This window comes from Anabrus simplex, chromosome 2, assembly GCF_040414725.1.
Source record: "Anabrus simplex isolate iqAnaSimp1 chromosome 2, ASM4041472v1, whole genome shotgun sequence".
NCBI classification, from domain to species: domain Eukaryota; kingdom Metazoa; phylum Arthropoda; class Insecta; order Orthoptera; family Tettigoniidae; genus Anabrus; species Anabrus simplex.
Window position 1 is genome coordinate 1,063,461,685 of NC_090266.1, and position 24,925 is coordinate 1,063,486,609.

The 24,925-nt window shown below is 38.2% G+C and overlaps 1 protein-coding gene across 3 annotated transcripts in view; it reads right to left on the reverse strand.

The window, feature by feature from the left end:
* Positions 1-24,925, reverse strand: part of LOC136864694 (ATPase family gene 2 protein homolog B) — a 265,266-nt gene that overhangs the window by 222,974 nt on the left and 17,367 nt on the right. For all 3 annotated transcript variants that reach the window (XM_067142014.2, XM_067142013.2, XM_067142015.2), the window contains exon 2: positions 23,050-23,227. In XM_067142014.2, the coding sequence (XP_066998115.2) occupies positions 23,050-23,227 (178 nt within the window). The remainder of the gene's footprint in view (positions 1-23,049; positions 23,228-24,925) is intronic.

A 24,925-nucleotide genomic window follows, 5' to 3' on the forward strand; every position in this document is an offset into this window, starting at 1 on the left:
AGATCAGAGTAAAGGAAGAAAAGAGAAATGGAGAGATCTAACTTCTCAGCTGAGCTTTGCTCACTCCAGCAGAAAAGCCTGGACCCTCCTTAGGAAACTTGGCGCTGCTTCAAACATACGCAAAGAGGAGCCAGGAATAACACCAAATGAAATGGCACTACATATCAAATCAAGAGGTGACAAAATTCCAATAGACCCCACTACGAAGAAACACACTGAGAGAGAGAGATGAAGAAATTGGACAATAATCTCCAAAATGACTCTACTCATGCTAATTCATTCAGCCAAGAAGAAATTGAGAAAGCCATCAACAAGCTAAAAGTGAGGAAGGCCGCAGGTTCAGATGGTACTTTCCCTGAATTCATAAGATATCTTGGGAAGCATGGGAAAATATGACTCAAGAACTTCTTCAGCGATGTATTAGAAACTGGAATCATTCCCCCGGTGTTAAAGATGGCTCACACCATGGCAATCCTCAAACCAGCAAAACCAGCAGATGACCCCTCAAGCTACCGTCCTATTGCACTACCGAGTGTCTGCTACAAATTGTTGGAATGCCTCATCCTCAACCAAATCCAGGAAATAATAAATGACATAACACCAACATACCAGGCAGGTTTCAGAACCAAACGAAGCTGCTGTGAACAAGTATTAGCATTAACATCATATATTGAGGCAGGATTCCAGAAGCAGCTAAAGACATCTGTCGCTTTTGTTGACCTGACAGCAGCATATGATACACTATGGCTGGATGGACTACTATTCAAAACTGAAAAGTATACATGCTGTCGAAAACTTACAGTCCTTCTGAAGAACATGCTGACAAATCGTTACTTCAAGGTCTCCATAGGGCAAAAGACAAGCAAGTCTTTTACAGTAAAAAACAGACTGCCTCAAGGGTCTGTATTAGCCCCACTACTTTCCAACTTGTACACCAGTGACATACATGCCTAACACCACCAGCAAGAAATTCTGCTATGCTGACGACTTAGCCATCGCTGTCCAAACTGTCACATTAGAAAAGGGGGGAAAGCATTCTCTCCAATGACTTGGAAACCTTGAATGCATACTACACGAAGTGGAGACTTTGCCCAAATCGGGCTAAAACAGAAGTATGCTCATTCCATCTGTGTAACCAAATAGCTCACCAAAAACTTAACATTGTGTTCTGCCAACAAAGAATTAAATATAATTTCAACCCCAAGTACCTTGGCATCACCTTAACATACGAAAAAGCACCTGGAAAATACAAGTCAGAAACGTAAGTCAAGAAACATCATGAAGAAACTTTTTTTTTTTTTTGCTAGGGGCTTTACGTCGCACGAACACAGATATTTCTTATGGCGACGATGGGATAGGAAAGGCCTAGGAGTTGGAAGGAAGCGGCCGTGGCCTTAATTAAGGTACAGCCCCAGCATTTGCCTGGTGTGAAAATGGGAAACCACGGAAAACCATCTTCAGGGCTGCCGATAGTGGGATTCGAACCTACTATCTCCCGGATGCAAGCTCACAGCCGCGCGCCTCTACGCGCACGGCCAACTCGCCCGGTATGAAGAAACTAGCTGGAACGACATGGGGAGCTGATGCATCCACACTACACACTACTGCCCTCACCATGGTTTATCCAGTGTCTGAATATTGTGCCCCAGTGTGGCAACGTAGCGCTCATACTAGGAAGATCGACGTCCATTTGATCAAATGTATGAGAACCATAACAGGCACACTAAAATCCACCCCAATTCCTTAGCTACATACTATCAGTAACATACCAGCTCTGGAACTGAGACGACAGGAAGCAACTATACGCGAGTGGAAAAAGTTACACTATCCTGATCATCCACAGAATCTCCCAATCCATGAGCTCCTTACTGATCCAACTCTTTCTCATCTTAAATCAAGGAACCCAATATGGCATGACGTAACTGGCTTCAATATCCAGGAAAAATGGCGGCAAAGCTGGAGCTCAGCATGTGTGAAACACCAAGGCATTCAAGACCCCACAACTGGACTCCCAGGATTTCACCTGAAGAGACACCAATGGTCTAAACTCAACCGTTTAAGAACAGGCCACACTAGATGTAATGCCATGCTACATAAGTGGCGACTTTGAGAATCCCCTGCCTGTGACTGCAGAGCCCCTTTCCAGTCAGTGCAGCACATTACTGAGGAGTGCCCTCTGAGGAAGTATGGAGGACCAGCCCAAGATGTCATCAGTGCTACACCCCCCTTCTTAGAACGGCTACAGCAACTGGACATTTATTTGTAAATGTGAACGCTACCAACATACTTGTCCTTGTATATAGTGTAAATTTTCTTTTCCTTTTGTATACTTATCATCTCATAGGATTCTTATAATAAAACTCAATTAAATATGAGCTGAATTTATGATGTTCATGCTTCGTATGTGTGGTTGAAAAATGTTGTGCTTTATTGTGGATGATCTTAAGGTCATTTGAGAAGTAGAATTGTTGAAGGTGCTATGTGCCAAATGTAATATTTTTCAGGAAGCAAAAAAAAATTGCACATCTTTGTGAGAAATGAATATTTATTTGTAATTAAACACAAATTAACTCTTTAGATTATTATAAAAATGTTGACAAAGGTTTTTTATTTACCTTCAAAAATAAAAAAGTTATGTGGCTTTTTGAGCAGAAAGATCTAAGTATAAAAGGTTTTGCCAAAGCCTTTGCCTTTTTTCAGTATATGAAAATTCTCCCAATTACACAGATTGGAAACATTGTTTTTGCAGAACACAATACCAGGGTGTTGTTTGCTTATTTTGATCAAAGAAACCCGAGTGATTTAAGTGATCTAAGTGCCATACGACAACATCAAATTTATTGAGCTGTTGGAAAAAGTCCTTCTTGTTTTCATCCATGTAATCAATAATGGTGGAAAGATCTTTTTTCTTGTTTGGTGCCAACGGAACTATAGCTGGAAGATTTTCCAAGTCCACAGCTGCAATGTCTTGCCTTGTCTTGCCTTTTTTCAGTATATGAAAATTCTCCCAATTACACAGATTGGAAACGTTGTTTTGCAGGACACAATACCAGGCTGTTGTTTGCTTATTTTGTTCAAAGAAACCTGAGTGATACCCAAGATTTTTGTATCAAAGCACTCAGAAGCTATTTTCTCAAAGTGAAAGAAACTGTCATACATTTTCAACACTTGGAAAGGTTTTGTAGGCCTAGCTTGCTTGATCATATTTTTATGATCTTCCATTATTTGCATTTTGGTTGTTTTGCTGCGTTTTTCTACAAGAGCAAAATCGCGACCGTTAACTGAAAAATTGTGCCCAGACAATAGAAATGTATGTTCTACTGACTTGAAAATACCCTGTTCTACTATGTACATGTACAAATATATTAACATTAGATTTTTTATTTGGCCTCAGCAACTGTCACTCCATAAACAAGATTTGTTTTTTCTGTTTGAAAGTAAACCAGAGTTTGGAGCCTGCAAAATACAGGAGGATATCTCATTCCCTCCTCTACCTCTGTGCCACAAACACATTATGCCATTGTTCATATCAGTAATGTGAATTTTGAAGTTACAGCAAGAGAGTTGACACAAATAATACATGTTACAATGCGTCAATTTAGGCAAAGGGAAAACTTTTTCTAAATCCACAACAGTGCAATGTTGCCTGCAAGGTAATGTGCTGGATTTTGTATCATTTTTCAATGCAGACAAGGCACTCAACTTTTGTATGGTATAACTCGAGTGCCTGTTTTGCTTTGGCTGATTGTATGGGGTCATTAGCTTTTGACTGTACTTGGTCTTCTAAATGATAGCTTAGGAAAGTCTTTTTGGAATACTTTGCGGTAGAACTTGTACGATACACCACTATCAGGATACTTTTCCTTAAAGGCAGCAAACATGTGGCTTATGTTTAAGTCGCCACTAAGGTATTCCATTTCAGATTTCAAACGACTATAATGAGAGACATTTCTGGGGAATAAGATAATGCTATTCTTCACCTGCATTCTGTCCCCATCAATAAATTTTAATGTTTTCGGACCACCACAGTTGTCTTTAAAAACTACAGAACCTGATTTTTCCTTCGTAACAACCATTTGAATTTTTTCGGAGAAATTCCGAAGGTATTTAATAATTTAACTTTTGCATACTCTTCAAGGAGCTGAGTTTTCATATGAACGATCTATCTGCAACTGTACCTACACTTGCAGAATACCTAAAAACGAAACAAAATCAAAGTATATACATAAACCTACTAGAATTAATACATGAGTACTGTAAGCAATGTATAGGCAAGGAATGTAGGCTTAAAACATAGGTAATAGTAGACTGTTTCTTTGACAATTTTATATTACCAGAAAATAATGTAGGCTTACAGAAAGAAATTTTGTGTATTATAAGTTTACTTCTACTGTAAAAAAAAAAAAAAAAAACCCATATAAATAACCTCTAAAGGTGGTGGTTGTCTTGCAGCAATTTCCTTCCTGTTCTGCATCTTCTGTGCGAGGTAAGACTTCCCACTTAATATTGTCTTTTGCTGTTTTGTTCTGAACAAAACTTTTTCAACACTTCCATCATTAATTTTTTTTTTTTACAATTGGCTTTTCGTCGCACCGACACAGATAGGTCTTACGGCGACGATGGGATAGGAAATGGCTAGGAGTGGGAGGGAAGCGGCCGTGGCCTTAATTAAGGTACAGTCCCAGCATTTGCCTGGTCTGAAAATGGGAAACCAAGCAAAACCATCTTCAGGACTGCCGACAGTGGGGCTCGAACCTACTATCTCCTGAATACTGGATACTGGCCACACTTAGGCGACTGCAGCTATCGAGCTCGGTCCCATCATTACTAAAAGCACTGGCGTTCGTACTAATATTATCATCATCCCCGTCCATCATTTCAAATAACAAGCAGCAGCTTCAGCACGCAAAATAGCAGGGGATGAACGCTATGGCATAACCTTGACTATTGACCACTGCTCAGCTAGTGCCAGATGGCCGTGGCACATAGATCCACTAGCAGAGCAGGCCTTTCTGAACATAGGACTAGCGCATTCTGTTAGGGATTGTAGCAACTACAAGGAACAATTGGAGCACATAAATCGCTTAGCAGAGCACACACAAAAGTATGGGATCTTAGAACCTTTAGCATTTCCACTCCTCATTTATGATACTTCATGTCGATGATTTAGTCAAATGATGTGTGTTTATAATATTGTATAATTTTGTAAGGCAGTCAAGTTGATGCTAGTGTCATTTGATACAGAATATTTTATAGAACTACAAGGATGTGTTATTTTTCTTCACGCATAATTTAATGGAGCACTCTGCAAAATAATAGATTTATTTTTGCAGGCACTCCAAATAAGTTGAGTCATGATATGATGTAATACATCATCTCATGTGAATTTAATGATCACTCTAGTAACTATATTTTTGGAACTTACACAAGTGTTTTTTCTTGATTATTCTTGAGCGACACGTTTAATGAAATTTATGTTCCTCCTGTTAAGGTCATATTTTGGCATGTTAAACTTCTAAATAAATGACCCATTTTCTTGCCATCACAATTCTTTAAGTTGAACATTAACTAAGGAAATAATATGTGATTAAATCACACAGATCTTCTACCCAAATAATTCACAACATTTCACAATTTGTGATGTGTAAATATTTTCTGGGACATTCTCCCATGGACTTGTAAATACTGTATTTTCTGGAATATTCTCCCGTGAACTTGAAAATATTTTCTTGGATATTTTCCCTATGTAGGTTATTTATTTATTTATCATATGATGAATCTATATACATATATGTAGTTTCAGGGAAAATGTGCGTAGTCACAAGTCTGTACAATACTACAACTCTAGGTCGAGCATTTTGACCCAATCAACTGCTTCATCCGATGTGTGGTGAATGTCCATTAGTGTTCCTTTAAAAGCTCGAATTGGGCAATCAGCAACAATGTGGTGGATTGACTGAGAAGAGACACCACAATCACAATCTGCAGAGCTAGTCCAACCCCATTTGCACAACAGATAACCACATCTGCCTCATCCAGTTCTTATCCGATTGATGATTCTCCACTGTCGTCTTGGAAGATAAAATCCTTGTACGCGTTTAGAAGGATTCTCAACTAGATGTTTGTTCACTACTGAAGACTGCTCCCACTGCGCTTTCCATGAACTGTTAACATGAAAAGAGGTTCTTTCAAGATCCATTGCTGTACACAAGGGTGGTTTCCTTGATTTCAGTCGTTAATGTTCAGTGTGCGTAATATCTTGATGGATGGGTAGTTGGGGGTTCTGGTGAATGTTCTTCCAAACCTTTAGGAGAGCTTCTGATTGTCTTAGGGCTGAAGGTGGAATATTGCCGAGAACAGGAAGCCATAGTGTGTTTGTGCTTCGAATGCAACCCGTGATTATGCGCATTGCCTGAACGAGTTGCACATCGATCTTCTTTGTGTGAACACTATTGATCCAAGAGGGGCAGCAGTATTCAGCAACAGAATATTATAAGGCTAATGTTGTTGATCTTAAAACATGAGTATTGGCTCCCCATGATGTACCAGCAAGTTTCTGAAGAATATTATTTCTAGTTTTTACTTTAGCAACTACATTTGAGAGATGCTGCTTGAAAGTCAAAGTTCTATCAAGTGTTATTCCCAAGTATTTTGGTGTACTGCAGAACGGCAACACTTGACCTCGGAATTTTATTGTTGGTTTGTAATTAGACTGTCTGTTGCGTAAGTGGAATGTAGATATAACTCTTTTCTGAGGATTTAGGTGAAGGCACCATTTCTTGAAGTATACATCTAAGGCTTCCAGATCAGTGGCTAAAGTAGTTTCAGCATCATAAAAGTTGGAGCACTGAGTCACCAAACAAATGACGACAGCATAAATGAATTTTCTTGATGATGTGTCTGGGAAGTCTTATATGTACAGACTGAAAAGAAGGGGGGCAAGGACTGATCCTTGAGGTTAACCATCGTTTAATTTAAACACTCTATTTCTGTCATTATCAGCGTAGATCTGGAAGTACCTATTACTAAGCATATTGCTAAGTAAGGCCGTAAGTATACGACATGGGATCACAATCAAAAATTTTAGGAGTCCTTCTCGCCAGACAGTATCATAGGCAGCTGATAGATCCAAAAAAACAGCCACGCTTACTGATTTCCTCGCATATCCATTTTCGATATACGTGGTGAGAGACAGTACTTGATCATTACAACTTCTTCCGGGTCTAAATCCTGCTTGCTCTATAGGAATGCAGCTGTTGATTGTTTCATAAATTCTATTGTAGATCAGTTGCTCAAGGAGTTTATATGTAACACTTAGAAGTGCTATTGAACTGTAGCTTTCCACTTTAGATGGATCTTTATTTGGTTTCAGTATGGCTATTATCTTTGTTTTCTTCATCAGAGGTGGGATGTTTCCAGTTTGCAGAATATTAGTGAAGAAGTTGGTTAACCATTTTATTGTGGCTGGTCCGCAATGAGCCAAAAATTCAGGATAAATTCCATCAAATCCTGCAGCTTTTCCAAGTTTCATACTTTTTATTGCGGCTTTAGTTTCCCCTTCTTTGAAAGGGAGTAGAGAATTCAGAAGACTTTGGCGCTGCTCTTTTCTTGATGTTCAACTTTAATTTGATATCCTTTTTGGTTCGCTTGTCTTTTGTGCTTTTGGAAACTGATATTAGATGATTAGCAAAATCATTCAGACTGATGGCTGTTTTTGATCTCTTAATGCAGGGTTTGAAGAATCCAATTTCCTCATTTTAGACCAGGCCTTTCTGCTGGAATGGGTGTAATCCAGGGATTCCACTGTTTCATGCCAGATCCTTCTTCGACTCTCATCCAAGGATTGGAGGAGACCAGCTGCATTGTCAGAATTAGGGTGTTCTTCATATTCTCGTAGTAATTCCTCACTCTCTGAACTCCAGCCAGGGATATACTCCTTATGATATCCTCTAGGGATGCATCGTCTGGCTGCACCTTTTATAACCCCTACAAATCTGCTGTAGTTGTTGTATGTTGGTTTGATCCATCTTATATTAGTCTGTTTGCTTTGCAAATTCAGTCCAGTTGGCTTTCTTGAAGTTCCACCTCGGTTTGGGATGAGATTGAACAACAGGTAAAGACATCTCAACCTCCAAGAGAACAAGCCTGTGTTGACTATGTGGGAAATTGTTGAGCACTGTATGTCGAACTTGATTGTGTGAATTATGAAGCCGACTTGTGAAACAAAGATCTGGGTTGTAGGCACGAGACCAGAGAGCTGATTGAAAGGTAGGCAGGTCCTTAGCATCAAAAATCAGATTCAAATTTTCAGTTTCCATCCAGTCCACAAGAACTTCACCATTAGAGTCATCCTTGTTATATCCCCAAAGATGATGATGACTGTTGAAACCACCGAGATATATAGTAGGATACTGCAGAGACGGTAGAGGAGGATTAGGCCAAGTAATATCTGGTGGCTTGTACACATTAACTATTGTCAAGTTTTCAATGTTAACTGTAGTAGTAAAAAAGTCATTTTCAGAGTTTACTGATAGTAATTGATAATTTGTTATATCATTCCTGACATAAGTTGCAAGGCCATAATTTTGATGATAGACGCTACCAATTTAAAGCCTGGAATTTTCCTCCTACTCTGTAACTGTAGTTCGTCTGCTGTGCGTGTGTTTCTTGAAGCACGATGACATCAACTGCATATTTCAGTGCAATCCTGGAAAGATACATTTTGCTCAACGAATCTCTTCGATATTCAATTGACAAATGCAGACCGATGGTCCAATTCTACGAACTTGAAGGTCCTGAAAAGGACCACACATCCCCTTCTTGTTCGCTCTTTGACCGAGAGGTCATTTCCTACAGTTCGGTCTCATCTTATCACTGTTGCTTTCTTAGCACCACCCGGGGGACATGTGTAGGGCAGTGTAGTCTATGCAGGTGATGTGTGTAGTTACTGGACAGAGTTATTGCATTAGATTTAAGTTACGTCTTTTTCTTTCAACATTTGTGTGTGCAACATTTATCTGATTTCTGTGTCATGTTGCTTTGCTGTTGTTGAATAGTTTTGGTGTTGATTGTTTTGAAATCTTCCTAATGGCGAGAGCAATAATATTTTATTTTAATTACATTGCGAAATTTAGATTTAATTTTTTTTATCATATAATAGATCATTCCATTGTTTTAATTACAACATGGAGCAATAGGAAGTGCACAAATAATTATATAAATTTCAATTAAAATTCAAAGCGATTTTGATATTAAGTTTTAACGAGTTTCATGTTTGTTTGCTTATTTCAATGGAAATAATTTCAATTGTAATTAAAGTAAAATGTAATGTCTTTTCAGAATTTGAACAAGAACATTTCACGAATTTAACCTCGATCATTTTCCAATAAAATTCTTTATACATTATAGACCGAGGATGTTAATTGATGAACATTTGTTAAAATTGATAGGGAGTTTTATTTATAACACCTCGTTTGTTTGCCATAATTTATGTGGAGTCTGAAATTAAGTTTAACAAAGCAGTTATATTCATAATCATAGTTTGTCAGGATGGCTTCAATAAATTGGTAAATTTTCCATTTAAATGTGCCCTTTATTTATTTTTTAACCTGAGTCTTTTTGTTACTTGGATCGACACGATGTTAATTAACCTTGTTCAACACCTTACTAACACCCCCAAGGTGTCTCATTATTCTATCGCTGTAGGCTAGTCATAACGAGTAGAATATGTATACCTGTAACAGCATGAGCCCATGTGAGATTCCAAAAGTATGCCTCACTGTGCATGAAGAAGAAACAAATACACTCATTTATCCGTTCCTCAGTAATCCTAATTTCCAGTTTAACCGGACTGATTTTTTGATTTACTGCATTATTATATTTGTATTTTTTACCTAGCCTTTCTTAAATAACATCAAGGAATTTGGAAATTTATTGAACATCTCCCTTGGTAAATTGTTCCAATCCCTAACTCCTCTTCTTATCAATGAATATTTGCCCCCAATTTGTCCTCTTGAATTCCAACTTTATCTTCATATTGTGATCTTTCCTACTTTTAAAAACACCACTCAAACTTATTCATCTCCTAATGTCATGGAATGACATTAAGAAGCTGATAACGTATGTACCTACTAACATCGATGTTTAGTTGCACCTTTCGAATGGGCTGAAGTGGTGTACTATGCATAAGCCACAGCAGAAAAAGGTTTCCATATTTGTTCTCTCGTGTTTTTCACACATTTTAATACTTTCCTCTCATCCTGAGAAATGGTAGATATATTTTTCACTGTATCCTTGGATACACAACATAAAATGCCTTCATGTCACAAAAAATCGTATCTAGTGTTTCCATATCCCTGTTGGATAGTTTTTATTTGTATATTCAGTAGTATGTTTTCTCGCTTAACACGTTCATTTTTGTTGTCCCCTGCAGAAATGTCTTAATGATGTTTTACTGTAGATAAAGGAGAACTGCTGGAAAACATAGCTGCAGAATATGGTGTAGGAATTTCAACTGTGTCAGACTGGAAGAAGAACGAAAAGAAATTTAAGACTTTTGCTTCAAAATGATGACTAAAGACAGTTTGTAGAACCGCAGTACAAGAAAGAAGCAAACACTGAATCCCTAGATAACGCATTATTTATTTGGTTCAGTGAAAAAAAAAAAAAGGAGCCTGGTGCTCCGATATCCAATTTAATACTGCAGGAAAAATATCAAGTTTAAACAAAAAGTTACCTGATGGCAATCCTAACTTCATAGCCAGCCAAGGTTGGCTAGAAAGCATGAAAGATCGCCACGGCATATGTCAGCTTTCAGTGATCGCTGAACGTTTGTCGGGGGATCAAGTGTGAGCAGAACATTTCAGAAAAGAATTTCAGGAAATTATTTCCTCCAATAACTCAACCCCACATCAAATTTATAATGCTAATGAATATGGTCGTTTTTATCAGATGATACCCAGTAAGACATTGGCTTCTAAATTAGATGACTCAGCAAGGATTTATGAAAGGTGTAAAGATTGAATTACAATCATGGCTTACAGCAATGCATCCAGAAGACAAAAATTCCTTCTCCTGCTGACAGGCTAATCACAAAATCTGCAAGCTCTGAAACATGTCATTCGATCATGCTTACCAGTTATTTACAAATCACAAAAAAAAAATGCATGAAGGGACAGTGGCATTATTAAAAACTGCATTCATGATGATTTTTTTTTTTTTTTTTTTTTGCTAGTTGCTTTACATCGCACCGACACAGATAGGTCTTATGGCGACGATGGGACAGGGAAGGGCTAGGAGTGGGAAGGAAGCGGCCGTGGCCTTAATTAAGGTACACACCGGGCGAGTTGGCCGTGCGCGTAGAGGCGCGCGGCTGTGAGCTTGCATCCGGGAGATAGTAGGTTCGAATCCCACTATCGGCAGCCCTGAAGATGGTTTTCCGTGGTTTCCCATTTTCACACCAGGCAAATGCTGGGGCTGTACCTTAATTAAGGCCACGGCCGCTTCCTTCCAACTCCTAGGCCTTTCGGTGCGACGTAAAGCCCCTAGCAAAAAAAAAAAAATGTTTTAAATTAAGGTACAGCCCCAGCATTTGCCTGGTGTAAAAATGGGAAACCACGGAAAACCATTTTCAGGGCTGCCGACTGTGGGGTTCGAACCTACTATCTCCCGAATACTGGATACTGGCCACACATAAGCGACTGCAGCTATCAAGCTCAGTGATGATTTTGTACTGAGAATGAGGAGATATTTGGAGATCTTCCACCGACGGCCATATTGCTTATTGACAATGCACTGTCACATCCAGGAGTGGACCTATTGTGTGGAGATGAGAAGAATGCAAGAACGAGGAATGTGCCTGCAAGCACAAACTTCCTGTTCTGCCCAGACAGGTCGGCTCTTATCTGCTCCTATCTGCTACAGAAAAACATTGACTCACACTTCGCAGTGTTCAGTGTCTTGCCTGATCTAATCAGATATGTGAACACTTGGATGAATATGGACGAATCTATCAGAATTTTTCACTTAGTTCCTATACTGTTTAGTTACAATGGGTATTGCTTGCACATACCGAATCACAGCATTAATAAGAACAAAAATCTGCAATATTACTGGCTAAATCTTTTGCAAGCATTATTTCAGCACGCTACGAAAACCTGGATTATTGCCTCGAAAAACTTACAGCAACAAAGTTGGAGATAAAGGTTCACAGTTTATATTATATCAAATCTCAAGTTGACCGTGCTATTAGTTCACAAGTAAGGGTACGTATTTTGAGGTGGGTGCCACTGCTTCCATGTGTTTGGGTTTCTAGCGATAGAATTACTCTTAGTAATAATAAAGCATACCAAACGTATGGTGAAACATAATTTAGATAGACATTTCATGTTCCAGTAAGCCAATTTTGATTTGTGTTGGTTTTGCATTTCACTGATATCTCATTATCCTCGGCGCAACTCTCGTCCGTTAAGAAATCTATTGTTTTTCATCTCTTCAACGTCATATTTATCTACCATAGCAACGAATCCATATTAATTTTAATAAATAAATCAATACTGTATATTAGATTGGCCTACATGATATTATACTTCATGGAAGTACATATACAGTGTACTTATTTTTAATTTATTTCATTCAGGTTGTTTAATGAAATGATAAAGTTCATCATATAATTATAATATCCTTTGTGATGCAACATAAGCAATGAAATTCTGTAGACACTGTACATAGTGTCCACAGAAATGTTCTCTCAAGTTTCCCTGACTTACTAAGAAAAATTTCCCTGACTCCCAAAAATTAAGTGACATGTTAATTTGCAGAACAGCATGTTTTACAAGGAACAAAAAAAAGGAAATTCCAGCCTCCACCATCCCCATAGCTGGCCTAATCATCTCTCCACTTCCTTCAGGCTGAGCAGCGGTCGCTTGGTAGGCCAAGGCCCTTCAAGTGCCGTAGTGCCTTGGGGTTTGGTTTTCCTTTTTTTTTCAAATATTTATGGAAAAACAATTACACTTATGGCACTTTATATATAAACATATATATTAATGGTAACATATACCTTTATCTTATCATTTCCAAGGAACAAAGTTACAACTAACTTATTAAGTTAATAAGAGTAATTCCAATATGGAAATCATTTTTTTTACCACAGCAATCCAATACTATTTAATTTGGATTTAAAGCACTCCTGAGATCAAAATCAATTAATTTGTATTTGTAATGAAGGTGAATATAATGAATTCCAATTAGTCTAGCAATATTCAAAACAGTTTTCAAATTTGGAGACAAATCAGTCAAAAAAGATAGGAATGAAAAAGATAAGTTTGCACTTGTCGAAAAGATTTTTATATTTTCTAGAACTACTTTCTTCCATTCAATTTCAGCATCCCGCTTTTCTCTTTCAATTTTCAACCTTTTCTGCTTTTCCTCCAAGTCTTTCAATTGTAATTCAATTTTCCTTTTCTTCATTTTCTTCCTTTCCTCTTCCGATTGCTCTTCTTTTTTTTTTCCAGGTGTGACTGATACCTTCTTCTTGAAGCTCGGATTGAGGTCAGCATACTTCTATTAATTGTAACATTCCTCGAACCACCAGCGTGTTTCACACTATCAAAAATTATTCTCTGGGACACAAATGATTCTTCTAGAAGATTTTTGACTAGCAAATGCTTATTGACAGAAAAGCCTGTCTCAACAAATGCATTACCATAGGATAAAATAAAACAAAGTTTCATTACAGACCAGAGATCTTCATATATCTCATCTTTTCCTAAAAGACTGTAGTAAAATTCATCCAATCCCAAGTCATTCGTTCTTTTAAAAATGAAGTCATTAATTTGTTTGTTGATTTCTGCATTGTTCTGAGCTTCCTTGGTTAACAAACATAACTGTCATTTGGCCTTTTCAGCACTTTTATCACATTCTTGTATGGCTGTGTAAGTTTTCAAGGACATCAATCCTTTTCACTGCCAAACTGGATTTGAGCAATATCATTTTAGGGGTCTAGGGCAGTGAGACCCCTTGCTAAATGTGATTTTAGAGGACTTTTCTCTCTGAGTTTTTCTAATATGGTGATCAAGAGATTTTTGAACTCATTCTTAAAAGTAACTTTTTTCTTTTCAGAACATTGAACTTGTTTGAGCAGCATAACCAATATCCACTTTTTCTACTGAAAGCAGATTGGCACTATTGTAAGTCTGAATTTATTAATTTTTGGGAAGTACTTGCTTCAGCTATCTTTTCAGACTTAAAAATCCCATCATTATGTTTTTCATAAGTTCTTCAAGCGACATAAAAAGGTAAGGCACCGTAGGTTTCTGACTTTGAAATCTTCTGAGGAAAGGTTCAACATCTGACAAAATACTTCTAAAAGCACTTAATTTTGCCTTAAGTAGTGCATTCTTTACAGCTTCTCTAAGGTATTGACAGTTTTTGTTGCTTTTTTCAGTGTACTCATCTTTAAATCTGTCAATGTGATCATATATTTTAAGAGCCATTTTCCGACCATCTTATTTGTGTGACCTTAGGAAATGTGGTGCTCGTTGTTGTGTCTGTATATTTAGCACGTCGAGCAGGGCTATCTTTAAAAAGATTGTACAGAGACCTGAAAAGATGAAAAATGTCCGTCAATTTTGGAGATCCCAGTTTTCATGACTCCATTCACTGTATGCAAACTGCACATACCTATATCAAGAAGAGATTTGCCTGTGGGGTTTAGCACTTACAAATAATTTTCACGTTTTTTAATGAAACTTAGGTTAACATTCATCCCATCCATTGAGACTTGCAAAATATTTCCTAAAGGTAAGGAGAGTCCATGTATAAACCCATCTAATAAGGGATCTACAGTTGTCCTGCTTAAAAATACATTATTCTAACATCTTGTTGCGACTTTTTGAAGATTTACATCCCAAAACCTTACACAAAAGTCCATTTGTCTCCTCTTTGGACAAATTTGTTTAACGATTCGTCAAAACAAACAACGTAGTCATTTTCCAAACTCTCTTTAAAATATGGAGCTTATCCATGGTTCATGACATAGGAAGTCTTGGTCTTGCCCATAGTAAGTTTGTGAGCAATTTTACTGTCGGGGGAACATTGTTTTGAATGGTGCGGAGCTTTCATCACAAGAGTTGAGAGAAATCTTTCCAGTGACAACCTGGAGAGCCCATATGGCTTCAGCCGATGCAACATCATATTCATTCACACTGAAAGTCTTTAAATTCCTTTGACTTGTTTTTCGCACTGCAAATTCTTTTGCAGCTGTGGAAGCAGTGCTAGCTCTTGGCTACGAATCTTCAAGTGGAGATGGAGTAGAGATTAGCCCCTAACCTTTCTTTGCAAAGAAAGAAAGAAAGAAAGAAATTGTTGGCTGGGAAGACTTAGCTTTAATATATTTTATATGAGTAGGTCTTTAGCATGAGAAGTGACTGCTTGTTTACCCATATTACTAAGTTTGAACGATTTAAAACACACTTTACAATATGGTGAAGTTGCATCATTTACCAATATGTCCAACCAACCACTCAGTTCAGAAAACACTTTACTGTCTAGCCAAAGTTTATTAAATGTACACTGCTTGTTAGCCATTCTCATGAGTTTCAAGCAAGCATCCTAGAAATGAAATAAAAAAGAATAACACAAAAATAGTTGAAAGGACACAAGGGCACAACAAAAATTGTAGAATTGTTCGGCACTTCTTGTGAAAAAATACCTGAAAAAAATGCTACAATAGCCTGAGTTACAACAGAATAGAGCATGCTATTGGCTTAAAAAGAGCAAGTCAGTAAAATGAGCTAGCTCTTCTTTCAAGCCAAAGTTCACGACACAGCTTACTCGTAAAAGAGTTGACTCGTAATTTTACAACCAGCTAACGAGCACATTTGGGGTCTGCTCATTCGTTTACAGGAGAGGGAGCCGAGGAAGGGTCTTGATGACTCTAAGCTATCCCCTCCTGTTCAAATGAGAACGAATGAGATAGCGCCAAATAGTTTATGTTTCACACAACACATGGCAACAGAATATCCTCTCCAGTTGAGTCACTCAACTCTTGGAGTAGAATGAACAGATTTCTTCAAATAATATGAGGCATATTTTTTAAGTAAGCATCGTTTTGATATTCCGCCGCTGCAACGCTGCGGTCGGTGCCCCGCGCATGCGCACCGTGTATCTACATCTCTTGGCAAGCCACAGAGGCCACTGCCGCAACAACCGACTGTGCATACATTTGTTAGTGCGTATTTAAAATACCTCCGCCGATTGAGGATCCCATCGACTGTGAAATACGCGCTGTTATTTGTTTTCTTAGTGCTGAAGGCGTGAAAGCAGTTGAAATTCGCCAGATTTGTGAAATGTACGGGCAAAGCATTATGAGTGATGGAATGGTACGCAAATGGGCAAGAGCTTTCAAAGATGGCCGAAAGAGTGTCCATAACGAGGAACAGAGCAGGTGACCCTCAGTGATCACTGACGAGTTGGTGCAGAAAGTCAACGAAAAAATGAGAGCAAACAGACGCTTCACGATTTCTGTGTTATCAGAGGAGTTCCCTCCAGTTTCAAGAAGTGTTCACTACAACATTGTTAACCTGTAGAGCGGGGCTTGCGGCTCCAGCCGCAAATCAAACTCTGCGCTAGGGTGGGTGATGCGGCTCCAGACGCGCGACTGTTTTTATTTTTTTCTTATCTTCAATATTAGGCGGGAGCCTTGAAACTTTCCTCACATGCTTTGGAAGGTGCTGCCATCTCTACAATTTTTTTGAACTACGTAGTAAGAATGGTATTGCGACAGGGAATCCCCTTTCTGTTTCGTTCGTATTTGTTCAGTGCAAAAATCGCTTAAGCGCCGCATCACATTCAGCCCGTGCATTCGTCAGTAGGCCGCACGACTGGCCCTGCGCTGTACTAAGTTCGCGATAAATAGAAGCTTCAGTGTGTTCCTTTTGCGTTTTTGAAATGTGTTCGAATTTTATTTTGTTTTACATCGTATTACAGTATGTTTAAAAGGGCAAGGGATATTCCAAGTGATTGTACTATTCGTGATATTCTTGAAAACAGCGAAGATGAAAGTTGTAGTGACTTCAGCTCGGAAAGTGACGATGAATCTCCGTTATTAGTAAATATTCCGGGAAGTAGCTTTTCTAGTAGTGTTCCAAGACTGGTTCAATCGGTGCGGAGTTCAAGTTCCAGTGAAAGCAGTGAAACTGAATCTGCGAATGACGGTAATCCTGCTGCTGTACACAGTGAATGGGATGTGCGGGGTTGTAAGCGAGCAAGATTTCCAATAAATTACAATGCTGGAATCCAGGGTGAACTTTTAGATAAGAAACAGCCCGAAGAAATTAATGAATTTTTTATAGATGACGGACTTTGTGATCTTATTGCACAGCAAACAAATCTGTATGCTCAGCAAACAATTACCTCGAATTCGTTGATGGCAAAAGTGAAAAAAAGAAGTCGTGAGAGAGACTGGGTACCCACTAACAAAAATGAAATAAAACTTTTTTTTAGGAATCTTATTACTGCAGGGTATTGTTCAGAAACCGAAATTAGTCCATTACTTTTCTCGTAATAAACTGTTAGCTACTCCTGTCTTCTTCTTCTTCTTCTTTTTCTACCGCTTATCCCACACCTGTGGGGTCGCGGGTGCGAACTGTGTCGCACATGTGGATTTGGCCCTGTTTTACGGCCGGATGCCCTTCCTGACTCCAACCCTATATGAAGGGATGTAATCACTATTGCGTGTTTCTGTGGTGGTTGGTAGTGTAGTGTGTTGTGTGAATATGAAGAGGAAAGTGTTGTTAGCTACTCCTGTATTTTATGAAATTATGTCTGAGAAATGATTTTTCCTTTTACTTAAATTTTTGTACTTTGCGGACAATGAAACATATAATAGACAGGTTCACCCCAAATTGTATAAAGTGAAGCCAGTTCTAGACGACCTATTATCAAAATTCAGAACCGCATATACTCCAGACGATCGCCTATCTATCGATGAGAGCCTGTTATTGTGGAAAGGTAGACTGAGATGGAATGTATACATACCGAAGAAACGGTTGCGCTTTGGTATGGAATCTTATAAGTTATGTGAAGCTAAATCTGGGTATGTGTGGAACCTCCTATGGTACACGCGGAAGGAAACTGATCTCGTAAACAAAGTTTGTGGAATAGATATTTCTGAGTACACTAAGCCTTCCACAGTTGTATTTACACTGGCCGAAGGTCTGCTGAATAAAGGTTATCGAATAGCTGTGGATAATTACTACAGTAGTCCGGAGCTATTTGACCTGCTCAATGACCTACAGACAGATGCTGTAGGCACCGTAAGACCGAACAGAAAAAATCTCCCAAAAGATCTTATGAGGAAGAAACTAAAAAAGGGGGAAGTTGCGTTTGCTTATCGTAACAAACTCATTGCTCTCAAGTGGAGAGACAAGAGGGATGTGTGTATGCTAAGTAGCATACATGATGCTGAAATGCGCACTGTGAAAAACAGGAAAGGGGATACAGTAGAAAAGCCTGTCATGTGTATAGATTACAATGACTCAATGGGTGGGGTCGATTTATCTGATCAGTGTATGGTCCCGTACAGTACAGCCCGAAAGCGAATCAAGAAAATTCTACCAAAAGATTTTCAGGCACTTGTTGGACATAACAATGTTCAATTCCTTTGTTATTTATCAAAAACATGGAGGAAAATTCACTCACTTACAATTTCATATGCACGTTATCCAGAAGCTTTTTGACAAGTATGATAAATCAACCCCTGCTGAAACCCAGCCAGTCAGATCAGTAATGTCACTGTCAAATGACCCTTCGGATCGGTTCTCGGGAAGGCACTTCCCGGATTTCAATGCCCCCTCAAAGACGAAACCCATTGCAAGCAAGAGATGTGTTGTTTGCAATGCAAATAATAAAAGAAAGGAGACACAGCACTGCTGCAAAATCTGCGATGTAGCACTGTGCCCGGCTCCTTGTTTCGGAGTGTATCTCACCGCTAAAGTGTGAACTGAGAGGCATCCACTGCACGTGTATTGTGAATAGTGTTCCTAATTGTGTAAATTTGTGTGTGCGCATGCGTGTAGACAGTGATGGCAACTGGGGGATAAAGAAATTAGAAACAAAATGGTAGGACCTACATTTGAACTGCGAATTTAATTTCTTTTTTATACGGCTAAAATGCAATAAAAATGTTATTTTTCCCCAAAATGTGGAGGAGCACTACCCCTAACCGCTATCCCCCCCCCCCATTGTCACCGTCACTGCGTGTGTGGATATATAGTGAAAATTTCTGAGTGAAATTAGTGACTCGGCAGTTTCATATACAGAACAAGAGAAGAAAGTAGATATTCAGTGAGTACATTTTTCTCTGATCATTTTTATATTCTTCAATAGTGTAATAATAGTACAGTATAACAATATATTATAGTGCTTGTGGGACTACAATGACAGTTTGATTCGTAAATGTTTACTGCTAATGTACAAGTTTCGGAAAGTAACTATTACAATGCCCATAAGAGAAAAAACGGGAAATATGAGACTTATGCGTTTGTTGCACTAAAAAACGTTGTGCTTAAAAATCATTCTTTATCGTGAATATGCGGTGCAGTATCGAAATTAATGTGTCTTATTGTCACAATATACAAGTAATATTAGATAGATACATGTCGGGTTGAATAAATCCAAGTATTTAAAAAATAAATAATGATGAAAACACCTCCCCACCATAGTGTGTAAAGAGGAAGAGCTCGCTCCCCACTTAACGGGTTAATAATAATAATAATAATAATAATAATAATAATAATAATAATAATAATAATAATGTTATTTGCTTTACGTCCCACTAACTACTTTTACGGTGTTCGGAGACGCCGAGGTGCCGGAATTTAATCCCGCAGGAGTTCTTTTACATACCAGTAAATCTTCTGACATGAGGCTGTCGTATTTGAGCACCTTCAAATACCACCGGACTGAGCCAGGATCAAACCTGCCAAGTTGAGGTTAGAAGGCCAGCGCCTTAACCATCTGAGCCACTCAGCCCAGCTACAACATTGTTACAGAACGCTTGAATTATCGAAAACTGTGCTCATGATGGGTAGCAAAAATGTTGACCGAGGCGCACAAAACCAAACATTTAGGCAGCGCCTTGACTTTTCTTGAGTGTTATGATGCTGAGGGTGACAACTTTTTAAGCCAAACTGTCACAGGTGATGAAACATAGGTGGCCTATATTACATCAGAAACAAGACAAAATCCATGGAATGGCCGCATTCAACATTGCCCAAGAAAGTGAAGTTTAAGCAGACAATTTCAGCCTGGAAAAACATGTGTACCGTGTTTTGGGACAGGAAGGGGGTGTTGCTTGTTGATTTTTTGTCTCGTGGTGTCACAATAAATTCTGAGACCTTCAAGAAAATACACCGTGCAATTCAAAACAAAAGGCACAGCATGCTGAGTAAAGGGATTGTTTTGCTGCATGACAACGCCAGACCACATGTAGCCCATTGAACTCAAGATCTCATCACATCGTTTGGCTAGGAACAATTTCATCATCCTCCATACAGCCTCAATCTATCACCCAGTGCAGTGACTACCATGTGTTCATGCACCCGAAGAAGCCTCTTGGAGGTCAGCGCCACGATGAAGACGATAGCCTCAAAATGGCTGTGTTGCAGTGGCTGTCAAGTCAGGCGGCAGCCTTCTATGACGACTGAAAACCAAAGATTGTTGTTCAATATTATAAGTGCCTCAATGTTGGTGACAATTTTGTGGAAAAATAGATAAAAGTGGTCATGTAAAAATAAAATTCATACAAGAAGTTTACTTGTTTTGTTGACATATCAAAACTGTACTTACTTTAAAAATATGCTTCATATATGTAGTGTATCTTAGATCCTCTGCAACATAACAAATATGACTTAGGCCACCGAAGTTCAATTGGACTGAGCATCCGACGAGAAATCGGAAAGTTGAGGGTTTGGAACCCACTGGTGTTCAGTTGGGCCATTTTTGTTCTGTACTTAACATCCTTTTGATATATACTGAACACTACCTAACACACTGAAAGTTTATTTCAAGTACAACATGGTCGTAAAAATGAAATGTCCAGCGGCAATATTGTTGCATAATATTCAAAAGTTAACGACTACTTAGTGTTATTTTAATGGTGTTAATGTTTATTTGCCCTTAATCCACTGGATCTACATCTTTCACAGATTATAAGTGCATACAACAAGTGAAATGGCAAGTAACCTGTTGCTTTACTTGCGACTTTATTTCATTCTTTCATAAGGTAACAGGCTACAATGGCATCAAACAATGTGCATGGCATGGTAGATCAAGACTGCTGCACGAATGAAGGGGCTAGAGTGGATAGCCTATAACAAGCAGCATTTGTATGTCATGCGATTTCTGAACCGTACTACTGGCAAAAATAAATGAGAAGCAATGAAATGACGTAGCTCTTTTTAGAGCCCAAAGTCATGATACACTCTTAGAGGTGAAACTTCAACGGTGTGTAGAATTATTTAGTTTATTTTCCATGTTGTTGTTTTCTGTACATTACATACACACTCAACACATTCATAAACTAACAACTCGAACTGAACAATCCGCCTTCGAAGAGCAAACTATCTCTTTTGAATAAGTCGTTCATAAGAGTCCATTTATTTATGAACAACTCGCTGAACCCAAAGAAAAATAACTGGAACTTACACTACCTGAGCAAAATTTTATGTCTGTCCAAGTTCACACGCCTACAGTCCTATGTACTTGTCTGAATCTATTTTAATTTCCAACTCTTCCTTCCTATGCCCATTTCCAGTGATTAGTTTACAGCTTTTCAGTTGTCTAAAATGTATGATGGAGATAGTAGGTTCGAACCCGTGTCGGCAGCCCTGAAAATGGTTTTCCGTGGTTTCCCATTTTCACACCAGGCAAATGCTGGGGCTGTACCTTAATTAAGGCCACGGCCGCTTCCTTCCCACTCCTAGCCCTTTCCTGTCCCATCGTCGCCATAAGACCTATCTGTGTTGGTGCAACGTAAAGCAACTAGCAAAAAAAAAAAAAAAACAACAATGTATGATGATTTTATATCTATTAACTTGACCATGATGGCAAACTAATAGTCTGTATTGACTTAATTATAGCAATTAATTGTGCCCAGGTTCTGCCTAGTTAATACAATTCAGAATGTGTTATTATTTAAACTATAATTTACTATATACACCTATATACAAGTATATGAATTGTATTGACTAGGCAGAAACTGGACACAATTAACTGTTATGATGATTTTATTATGACTGGCTGTTAACCAGTTAACTCAATACAGAGATTTTACAATGCTTAGTAAATCAATACAGAGAAGCGAGTGAGTTTTGATATGTTGTTCTTCCGTTAGCCTATGGAAAACAAGATTTATGTAGGTCTAAAACAAGACGGTAGCATTTTCATAAGACCCACAAATAAAATAATGTTTCATCTTCCTAACACAGCATCAGCTTCTACTGGAAATGTGGAGCACACTTAGTCACCTCTGTACTCCACCCCTACTCTATGGAGTTACCCCATTTCCCACAACTTGGACAAAGATTTGGACTTAAGAAATTACGGTCAAATGAAAAGAAAAAAAAAACAGTTATATGAAGCTTATGTGAGTAACGTATAAACAATAAAACAGCTGTTACAGATGTTTATCCCAAGGAAACGTTGGTTTAGCTTCTTTCTCAGACATAAAAATTATAAAACTATAAAACACAGGTTTTCAATAAAGTTAAGATGATAATGGTAGACATGCTTTGTTTGATCACTAGAGATACCAGTAGGCCTACTCAGTAATACAACTCACACACACAGAACAAACTTGGAAGAGGGATAAAACAAAGCTAGTAGCAGTTGTTTGTTTATTCATAATACAGTATTTGTTATGACAGAGAGAATGCACTTTCCTGAAAATTATAGGAAGAATAACTGAGGGATGAGAATTTAAGAATACAATAAAGCCAAATAATCTTACTTCCAAAAAAATTTACCAAAACCATCTAGTTAAAAACGTACCTTCTGATGCTAATTCTGATGCTCTTTTGAATAAATGTCTAAGGTTTTCTTCAGTATCACCAGGTTGTGGAGAATAAACTTCAGATCCCAACACAGTCAAAAGTACAGCACAACAATCTGCAGAGACTTTTTGTACTAGACTTGTTTTACCACACCCAGAGGGCCCAACCAATAACACCTGTGTACAGCAAACAACCTCCTAAGTATATTAAGTAACCATCATGACATGAAAAGAAAAAAGGTTTTAATGAAGAAATAAATAAGTAAGTAATTGATTCCAAAATGATACAAAAAGTGTAAAAAATATATGCATGAGATAACATAACTCTTAGACCATAACCCTGTTACTACCTGTTACTAAAAATCTAGCAAACAAAACATTAGACCAAGAGAAATGAGATGAAGAGCCAGAAAGATCTCTCAACACCAGAACTGCAAATCAGGATATCAGCTCTGAAATCAAAGTACATGGAAGAAGGGATGAGCTTATGAAAGAAATTCAACAAATTGCAATCTATCAAACAGGAATTTTATCTTCAGAAAAGACTGGATGAACAAGATTCCAGAGCTAATAGAATAATGGAGGTTATCAAGAACAATGAGGTGGCTAGGCCATTCCAATTTGGTGTGTGAGGGACAGGGAACCCTTCCACTACTCTCTCGCTGTGGTAACATAAGCACGTGTGTGTGCGCACACACACATGGGCACACTTGGTTCCTGACCTTGCCTTTCTAACCAACATTACAAATCATTTGAGTGATATAACATTTTCCTACAAGACAAACATATGTTATGTGGGACAGAATTTGTGTTTTTAAGATGGGGCTTCCACCGTTCAAAAAACAACTACAATATTTTGAAGAATTCCCATCTTTAAAACCATGTGACTTTCCGACTGAAACTCTGATGGTAATTATGAAGCCTATGAACAATTTGACAATTTTGTTTAGAAATACAGAAAACATGTCACCTGAAAACATTTTTACGATGTCCCTTTCTGTAAATTTTGTACAGGGTCCAGTCAAATTTCTAAGAGAACTAAATAAGACTAAAACTGCATTATATTTGTCCGATCCCGCATTGGAAGCAGGGTTACGCATTCATTCTGCTCAAACAATTTTCCCTGACATCCCTAAGTTGGTAAAATCAAATGTATGGTGTCGTCCTAAGTGCAAAAGAAAAAAAGGACACTTTTATATTATTGTATTAATTTCTTAAAGGTTGATTTTTGTAATTCTGAATATTCTTTCTATGTCTCTTAAAATGTGCCATCCATACAACCCTCTCAGGACTTGCTCTTAGCCCTGACAGCTAGGTCCTGGGCCAAGCTTGGGGCTAACCTCTTAGAATGGTCTGACTTACGTGAACATACAAAAAAACTACTAGGAGAAAGAAAAGAGATGCAAAAGAAGTGTGGATTAACAGGTACTGTAATGAAATTGAAGATCTTGAAAAAAAGGCATGAAAGTTTCAATTTGCATAAGAGAGTGAAAGATGATCACTAGCAAGTAATGAATGAACGTGAAACTAACTAATAATGAAAACAAACTGGTGGGTAAAAGCAAATGAAAGTATGGAAGAACTATATCGTAGATCTCTTCAGAGATGACCGCTCAGAATCTGCAGGATCTAGATGATCCAGAGATTCTAAAGGATGAGCTGGAGAAAGCCTTAGGCCTATCAAAATCCTGACAGACATTGAACCAGATCAAATGAATGCAGAAGTGCTTCGATGATTAATAATAAGGGAAATTGCATCTTAGTGTGGTGGAGGGCAGTGTTGTGTGTGGTGTGGTAGTGTGGAAGTTCCAGAAAAGGTGAGGACAGTACAAGCACCTAGTCCCCAAGCTGAGGGAATTAACTGTTAAATATTAA